This window comes from Palaemon carinicauda, chromosome 15 (genome assembly GCF_036898095.1).
Source record: "Palaemon carinicauda isolate YSFRI2023 chromosome 15, ASM3689809v2, whole genome shotgun sequence".
In the NCBI taxonomy this organism is placed as follows: Eukaryota; Metazoa; Arthropoda; class Malacostraca; order Decapoda; family Palaemonidae; genus Palaemon; species Palaemon carinicauda.
This window is the reverse complement of record NC_090739.1, coordinates 8,779,740-8,789,739: the sequence shown is the minus strand read 5'-3', so window position 1 is coordinate 8,789,739 and position 10,000 is coordinate 8,779,740. Positions and strand designations below refer to the sequence as shown.

Genomic DNA, 10,000 nt, shown 5'->3' with positions numbered 1-10,000 from the left:
CACAGCAACAACCAGTATAAAGAAGTGAGTATTTGTGGAAGGTGGGTCAGCCTGACAGCCATCATTAGTGAAGACCTTTGAAATCCTTGCTTCAACGATGGCAGTCAAGACATACTATAATCCATTTTCTTTAACGAGGCACACTTGCACCGACTCACAGGGGTGCCCTTTTACCTCGGAAAAGTTTCCTACTAGCTGATTGGTTAGAATTTATCTGTCCAACCAATCAACTATTAGGAAACTTTTCCAAGCTAAAAGGGCCCCCCTACAAGTCAATGCAGATGCGTCTCTTTAAAAAAAAAATTATTATAAATGCTTATCCTCTAAAAATCTGCATTTTCCAAAACGAATTCTACTCCATAAGACCATTTATTTTATTAAAATTAAAAGCTGCCTCTATTTTCAGATGGTGATGTACATGGAATCGTGTGAGTCAGGGTCCATGTATGATGGTATCTATCCAGATAACATTGGATGTGAGTACTCGTTACTTTATATATTTATCAGATGACTAGGTGAAAATTGTGTAAGTGATATACATTGCTATAAGTTTACCCGAGATACACAAAATGATTATTATCTTCATTACACTTACATTGTAAGTACTGTGATGTAAAACAGGGAAACGTGAGCGTTAACATTCTAGCAAACATAATACAGAAAATTAGAGCGATAATGTAGTGAATGGCATTAGCAAAGTAAATCCCTAGTGTACACCAGCTCTCAAAAATGATGATTAAACGTTTAGATAGATAGGCACACACCCAGATTCAATCCTTCCCTCCCCCTTCCGTTTCTTAAGTACAACTCTGTATTTTTGGTAATTTGTGGGAGACTACGTCTTCTGAGTGTACCTCTTGGTGTACCCCATATCACCAAGGTATGACATGTCTGGCAATGCCGCTGAGCGTGACAGGAAAGATATATACACACACAAATATTTATATATATATATATATATATATATATATATATATATATATATATATATATATATATCTTTCCTGTTACGCTAAGCGGCATTGCCAGACATGTGATTACATAGTCTCTCCCCGTCCCTCTGGTAAGGGGAGACAGAGTAGTCTTACCCTGCTGGTACATACATACATACATATATATATATATATATATATATATATATATATATATACACACACACACATATATGTATATATATATATATATATATATATATATATATATATATATATATATATATATAGCAAGACACGCTGCTCTTTATAATATAGGGGAGATGCGCAATTTCACTTTCCCTTCATGACCTAGCGCCTGGTGATAAAATGTTAGAAAACGCCAGAAAAAAAAAGTGACCATTGCAACAACACCTTTACTCTCAGAGATAACTTTCCCTTGACAGTTTATGTAACGACCTCGGCTGACCCAACGGAATCTTCTTATGCTTGTTATTTCGATGACCTGAGAGACACGTACATCGGTGACCGGTTTGGCTGCTGCTGGATGGAGAATTCAGATACGGTTAGTGGTTAACCCTTTTACCCCAAATGGACGTACTGGTACGTTTCACAAAACTCATCCCTTTACCCCCATGGACGTACCGGTACGTCTTTGCAAAAAACTGCTATTTACATTTTTTTTCATATTTTTGCCAATGTTATGAGAAACTTCAAGCATTTTCCACAAGAATGAGACCAACCTGACCTCTCTATGACAGAAACTAAGGCTGTTAGAGCAATTTAAAAAATATATATATACTGCAAAATGTGCTTGAAAAAAAAATGCCTGGGGGTTAAGGGTTGGAGTATCCAAATAGCTTGGGGGTAAAAGGGTTAAGGTCCTGATTGATGGTTAACCCCCAAGATCCATATATGGCTGGATTCGTAATGTCTTGATAGATGGTTAACTTGTAATATCATTATATGTTAGATTCGTCTTTACCTGTTTATTACCGGTGTTGAAGCCAGTGATTTTAGCATTCTTAGTGTTGTAAACGTTATAGAGGCTGTTTGAGCAAAGATCTGGCCGTGATTATAGCCTTCTGGAAGCGTTGTAAACGTTTTAGATCTGGCAGTGATTATAGCCTTCTGGAAGCGTTGTAAACGTTTTAGATCTGGCCGTGATTATAGCCTTCTGGAAGCGTTGTAAACGTTTTAGATCTGGCAGTGATTATAGCCTTCTGGAAGCGTTGTAAACGTTTTAGATCTGGCCGTGATTATAACCTTCTGGAAGCGTTGTAAACGTTTTCGATCTGGCAGTGATTATAGCCTTCTGGAAGCATTGTAAACGTTTTCGATCTGGCAGTGATTATAGCCTTCTGGAAGCATTGTAAACGTTTTCGATCTGGCAGTGATTATAGCCTTCTGGAAGCGTTGTAAACGTTTTAGATCTGGCCATGATTATAACCTTCTGGAAGCATTGTAAACGTTTTCGATCTGGCAGTGATTATAGCCTTCTGGAAGCGTTGTAAACGTTTTAGATCTGGATGTGATTATAGCCTTCTGGAAGCGTTGTAAACGTTTTTTATCTGGATGTGATTATAGCCTTCTGGAAGCGTTGTAAAGGTTTTAGAGGCTATGCCTTGAGTGTATGTGGTGTTGTAGCCAGTGATTTTAGCTTCCTGTGTTTGCAAAGAAAAGAAACACCTCAAACTTTCATTGACTAATATCGAGAAACTAGTCCTCAACTAGTCTCTCATTCTTTAACAAGTAGGGATCTCAACAGATGGATTTCAAGACACAGACTTTCAGTTGATCTCAATCCCTCAGGCTTTATTGCAATGTAACATGGAATATCATATCATAGTTTATTTTCATAAAAGTAATTCAAAGCCGATAATAATTCATAACACAAAGAAATCCTAGCTTCATCTATCTGAACAGAGCGATCTCACCACACTGACCTGGTCTCTCTCTATCTGAACAGAGTGATCTCACCACACTGACCTGGTCTCTTTCTATCTGAACAGAGCGATCTCACCACACTGACCCTGGGGGAGCAGTATCAAATCATTAAAGAGTGCAACCTTAAATCCCACTCTCCATGGTATGGACAACCTTCGATGCTGGACGAAGTCGTCGGTACTTTCATGGGAATGGGAAAGAAACCAAACTCTTTCAGGCAATGGCATTCCAAGGATGTGAGTCCCTTTTTTGTTACTTAAGAGTCCTCTTATGTCATCTTTCTCAAGTGAATATTTGCAATCTGTTTATATTTTACGCATTGATTAGTTTTTTTTTTTTCTAGTAGTCACTACAAAGTGCATGTGAATAGGACTTTAAGACTTACTCTAGTAAACTGTACATACGTTTGAACCTAAATTTTTAGTACCTATTAGTATTCATATCAACTAAGCACATATGTATAGCTCTGTAAGACTTACTGTAGCACACAGTACATAAGTTTGAACCTAAGTTTTAAACAACATTTACTATTCATTACTACAAAACACGCATGAATAGCTCTGTATACAGTAGTTGAGTTTGAGCCTGAATTTTAAGCATCATTTACTATTCACCACTACAAAACACGCTCTATATACAGTACATAAGTTTGAACCTGAATTCCAAGCATCATTTACTATTCACCACTACAAAACACGCTCTATATACAGTACATAAGTTTGAACCTGAATTCCAAGCATCATTTACTATTCACCACTACAAAACACGCTCTATATACAGTACATAAGTTTGAACCTGTATTTTAAGCATCATTTGCTATTCACCACTACAAAACACGCTCTATATACAGTACATAAGTTTGAACCTGTATTTTAAGCATCATTTGCTATTCACCACTACAAAACACGCTCTATATACAGTACATAAGTTTGAACCTGAATTCCAAGCATCATTTACTATTCACCACTACAAAACACGCTCTATATACAGTACATAAGTTTGAACCTGAATTCCAAGCATCATTTACTATTCACCACTACAAAACACGCTCTATATACAGTACATAAGTTTGAACCTGAATTCCAAGCATCATTTACTATTCACCACTACAAAACACGCTCTATATACAGTACATAAGTTTGAACCTGAATTCCAAGCATCATTTACTATTCACCACTACAAAACACGCTCTATATACAGTACATAAGTTTGAACCTGAATTCCAAGCATCATTTACTATTCACCACTACAAAACACGCTCTATATACAGTACATAAGTTTGAACCTGAATTTTAAGTATCATTTACTATTCATCACTGTAAAACACACATGAATAGCTCTATACACAGTACATAAGTTTGAACCTGAATTTTAAGCATCATTTACTATTCATCACTGTAAAACACACATGAATAGCTCTATACACAGTACATAAGTTTGAACCTGAATTTTAAGCATCATTTACTATTCATCACTGCAAAACACACATGAATAGCTCTATACACAGTACATAAGTTTGAACCTGAATTTTAAGCATCATTTACTATTCATCACTGTAAAACACACATGAATAGCTCTATACACAGTACATAAGTTTGAACCTGTATTTTAAGCATCATTTACTATTCACCACTACAAAACACGCTCTATATACAGTACATAAGTTTGAACCTGAATTCCAAGCATCATTTACTATTCACCACTACAAAACACGCTCTATATACAGTACATAAGTTTGAACCTGTATTTTAAGCATCATTTGCTATTCACCACTACAAAACACGCTCTATATACAGTACATAAGTTTGAACCTGTATTTTAAGCATCATTTGCTATTCACCACTACAAAACACGCTCTATATACAGTACATGAGTTTGAACCTGAATTTTAAGCATCATTTGCTATTCACCACTACAAAACACGCTCTATATACAGTACATAAGTTTGAACCTGTATTTTAAGCATCATTTGCTATTCACCACTACAAAACACGCTCTATATACAGTACATAAGTTTGAACCTGTATTTTAAGCATCATTTGCTATTCACCACTACAAAACACGCTCTATATACAGTACATAAGTTTGAACCTGTATTTTAAGCATCATTTGCTATTCACCACTACAAAACACGCTCTATATACAGTACATGAGTTTGAACCTGAATTTTAAGCATCATTTACTATTCACCACTACAAAACACGCTCTATATACAGTACATAAGTTTGAACCTGTATTTTAAGCATCATTTGCTATTCACCACTACAAAACACGCTCTATATACAGTACATAAGTTTGAACCTGTATTTTAAGCATCATTTGCTATTCACCACTACAAAACACGCTCTATATACAGTACATGAGTTTGAACCTGAATTTTAAGCATTATTTACTATTCACCACTACAAAACACGCTCTATATACAGTACATAAGTTTGAACCTGTATTTTAAGCATCATTTGCTATTCACCACTACAAAACACGCTCTATATACAGTACATAAGTTTGAACCTGTATTTTAAGCATCATTTGCTATTCACCACTACAAAACACGCTCTATATACAGTACATAAGTTTGAACCTGTATTTTAAGCATCATTTGCTATTCACCACTACAAAACACGCTCTATATACAGTACATAAGTTTGAACCTGTATTTTAAGCATCATTTGCTATTCACCACTACAAAACACGCTCTATATACAGTACATAAGTTTGAACCTGTATTTTAAGCATCATTTGCTATTCACCACTACAAAACACGCTCTGTATACAGTAGTTGAGTTTGAGCCAGAATTTTAAGCATCGTTTACTATTCATCACTGCAAAACACACATGAATAGCTCTATACACAGTACATAAATTTGAACCCAAATATATTAACCAGTTATCCAAATCGAATTTTTCAAAATCGCAGGATGCTGTACCAAGTGAGGACGTGCCTGTTGCCATCCTGAGAAATAAGATGAATAAGGCTAACGGTGAAGAGAAGATTGCTCTTCAGGCTGAACTCAATACCCTCCTCAAGGTACGTTCGAATATCAAATCCATATCTTCAGTCGAAAAGTTATGTCTACTTGTATTATTTGTCCTTGTGAAGAATACTCAATCCATATCTTCAGTCGAAAAAATTGTCTACTGGTATTATTTGTCCTTGTGAAGAATACTCAAGATTTCAACTCCCGCTTCTATTCAAAGAAGTTTATCAAATTCTGGCTGTTATTTGTTCTAAACGTCATTTTTTTTTCTCTCCTTGAGCTCATCCAATTTCTTGAAAAATTCCTGAGCAGCGGAAAGTCAATTTCAAAAATAAGATCATTCTCTCTCTCTCTCTCTCTCTCTCTCTCTCTCTCTCTCTCTCTCTCTCTCTCTCTCTCTCTCTCTGGTTATATCTATCTACTTGTCTTTTATTTGTCTACTTTTCTTTCATTCAATGTAATGTTTTATGATTTTACATAAAAAAGTTATTTCTTATTAATAAAAGAAAATATGTTTCACACCAAACTAAAGTCATTTTACATAAATGAACATACCATTTACTTGTTCAGAAACGAGAATTCGTCCAGGAAATCACCAAGAACATCGCAACGTTGGTGACTGGCGACCAAGAGCTGGCTGAACATTACATGGCCAACCCAAAGAGGAAAGTCAATGACTGGACTTGTTACAAGAGAGCCGTCGACGCCTTCAACGACAAGTGCTTCCAATTTGGAGAGGTCAGGCGATTGCTTCTTCTTTTATTATTATTATCATTACTATCCAAGCTACAACCCTAACTGGAAAAGCAAGATGCTATAAGCCCAGGGGCTCCAACAGGGAAAAATAGCCCACTGAGGAAAGGAAATAAGGAAATAAATAAATGAAGAGAACAAATTAACAATAAATCATTCTAAAATAAGTAACAACGTCAAAACAGACATGTCATATATAAACTATTAACAACATCAAAAACAAATATGTCATAAATAAACTATAAAAAGACTCATGTCCGCCTGGTCAACAAAAAAGCATTTGCTCCAACTTTGAACTTTTGAAGTTCTACTGATTCAACCACGTGAAATGTACAGTTGGCTTCATAAATTCCGGTAAACCAACGTCTCCGTAGCTTCAAGGGAAGTGTACCGGAATTAATGAAGTCAACTGTACCATGGCCTCCCAATGTTTCTTGGTTGAGGGTACACTAGGGCACACTATTCTATCTAATTTCTCTTCCTCTAGTTATTGTTCTTAAAATATTTTATTTTTCCGTTTCCTTTCCTCACTGGACTATTTTCCTTGTTGGGATCCCTGGGCTTATAGCATGCTGCTTTTCCAACTAGGGTTGTAGCTTAGCAAATAATAATAATAATAATAATAATAATAATAATAATAATAATTCCGTAGATGTGGTAACGTCCCTGACTGATAACCGTCAGACTGGGGTTCGAGCCCCGCTCAAATTCGTTAGTTTCTTTGGTCGATGCAACCTCACCATCCTCGTGAGCTAAAGATAGGGAGTTTAGGGGGAACCTATAGGTCTATCTGCTAAGTCATCAGCAGCCATTGCCTGGCCCTGCTTGGTCCTAGCTTGGGTGGAGAGGGGGCTTGGGCGCTGATTATATATACATATGGTCAGTCTCTAGGGCATTGTCCTGCTTGATAGGGCAATGTCATTGTCCCTTGCCTCTGCCATTCATGAACGGCCTTTAAACCTTAAACCTCAGAACATTTAAAGGCTTTAAAGGTATAAAGGCCGCTCATGAATGGCAAAGGCAAGGGACAATGACACTGTCCTATCGAGCAGGACTGACCTTATATACATATGATCAGCGCCCAAGCCGTCTCTCCACCCAAGCTATGACCAAGGAGGGCCAGGCAATGGCTGCTGATGACTCAGCAGATAGACCTATAGGCTCCTCCAAACCCCCCACCATTACCTCACAAGGATGGTAAGGTTGCAGGCACTAAGGGCACTAACGAGACTGAGCGAGACTCAAACCCCCGACTGGCAAACAACAGGCAGAGACGTTACCAATCAGGCCACAACAACCCTAAAGAATCCTGTTAGAGTTCTCTTGCTTGAGGGTACACTCGAGCACACTATTCTCTCGTATTCAACTTCCTCTTGTTCTGTTGAAGATTTTATAGTTTATTTTACTTCTCCTAGTTTCCTTTCCTTACTGGGCTATTTTCCCTGTTGGAGCCCTTGGGATTATAGCTTTATGCTTTTCAAACTAGGGTTGTAGCTTAACAAGTAATAATAATAATAATAATAATAATAATAATAACTTGATTTCTATATTATGCATAATAACACACATTATACTTGAACGTTTATTCCTTTCACAAAAGTAAAAATAATTATGATAATCTGTCATTTCAGAATCCGTTCGCCATGAAAATGACCCCGACGCTGCTGAACCTGTGCGAAAACAACTTCAGCGCTGACAACATCGTCAGGAGGATCGAGGAAGTGTGCAACTTTGGCTCTGTGACCGGATTTGAGTGATGCGAATAAATGACTTGAAATTAATAAATAAAAAAAAGTCTTAACGTCTCATAGATGTCAAATGTGTTTTATTAATAGGTCACCTTTTATTGTGAGTCATGAGTCATGGTAAGACAATGAAACAATCTCTAATAGATTAAGTAGATTTGAGAACAAAACTCTCAGAAGGATATTGGGAGTTGAATGGCAGGACAGGATTAGAAATGAACCTATAAGAGATTATTCGAGTGCCATATGTGGATGAGATCATGGTGAAGGGTAGATGGAGATGGTTTGGGCATGCTCTTCGCACCAAACGTTCAGTTGGGCTCCACAAGTGATTAGAGAAGTTGGAATACCCAGACCTACATAGCTGAGGACTAAAAAGCGCGAAGTAGAAGATGATGAATGGAGAAGTCTTGAATTAAAAGCTCAAGATAGAGACGACTGGCGAAATCTAATCGATGCCCTTTGCGTCAATAAGAGTAGGGGAAGATGATTATTATTATCATTATTATTATTATTATTATTATTATTATTATTATTATTATTACTTGCTAAGCTACAACCCTGGTTGGAAAAGCAGGATGCTATAAGCCCAGGGACTCATCAGGGAAAATAGCCCAGTGAGAAAAGGAAACAAGGAAAAATAGAATATTTCAAGAACATTAACAACATTAAAATAAATATTTCAGTCATGTTCTTTTCCTTTTAGTTTTGTGTAGACGACGCATTCACACATAAGTATGTGCATTTTATTCACTTATGAATGGAAGTAATAAAAAACAAAACAAAAACTTGTACGACGAGAAAGCAAAGTTATTAGATATTGTCGCTCTAATTTATTTCAAAACATATTAAAAACATACCTGTCATATGTTCTCTTGCCTGTGTGGCTAATTCCACACTTCCTTTAGTAATTCTATGAACAATGGCTTTTTAATTAATTAATTAATTAATTACGCATGTTATTAAAAGGTTTTATAATATTCTACATATATACATATATATATAATATATACAGTATATATATAATATATATACATATATATACATATATATATATACCTGGTCTCTCCCCGTCCATCAGGTAGGGGAGAGAGAGTAGTCATACCCTGGTGAGAGGGGTACAATCGGAAGCGACAATCTCCCACATATTGCCCAAACTACCGTGTTGTAATTAGGATCGGGAGAGGGGGTGAGGAAAGGTTGAATCCATGTGTGTGTGGGTGCTTAGCTATCTAAATATCTAGCTGTCATATTGACGGATCGCGTACATCAGTATTAAATAAACTAATCCAAATTGCTAATTAATTCAAGCTATCTTTCGGTTCAAATGACATCTTCAACCAGTCACTACAAAGTTGTAAGTGTAGCACAAGCCACCTTTACTTAAAGGAGAAGGGCACGTCAAACGCCACACACACACACACACACACAAAAAAAAAAAAAAAAAAAAAAAAAAAAAAAAAAAAAAAGGTAAAAAAAAGAAAAAAAAAAAATCCTTTCTCCCCCGCCCTTTAAATCACCATCACCATTGATCGAGGACCCCCCCCCCTCTCCCCTCCCCGTTAGACATATACGGTAAAACAGTGGCGTAACTAAGATGATCCTTCAGGAGAACGGAGAAGAGGGAACTAGTTTCCCGAAGAGG

The 10,000-nt window shown here is 36.6% G+C and overlaps 1 protein-coding gene across 1 annotated transcript in view; it reads left to right on the top strand.

Annotated features, from left to right (window-relative positions):
• The window catches only part of LOC137654475 (legumain-like), a 13,722-nt gene extending 5,293 nt beyond the window's left edge, over positions 1-8,429 (top strand). Inside the window, exons 4-10 of the mRNA XM_068388136.1 lie at positions 1-24; positions 407-476; positions 1,379-1,497; positions 2,945-3,115; positions 5,797-5,907; positions 6,428-6,595; positions 8,242-8,429. The exon at positions 1-24 is cut by the window's left edge and continues 283 nt beyond it. Coding sequence (XP_068244237.1) covers positions 1-24; positions 407-476; positions 1,379-1,497; positions 2,945-3,115; positions 5,797-5,907; positions 6,428-6,595; positions 8,242-8,367 — 789 coding nt within the window. The 3' untranslated portion in view covers positions 8,368-8,429. The remainder of the gene's footprint in view (positions 25-406; positions 477-1,378; positions 1,498-2,944; positions 3,116-5,796; positions 5,908-6,427; positions 6,596-8,241) is intronic.
• The last annotated feature ends 1,571 nt before the right edge of the window (positions 8,430-10,000 follow it).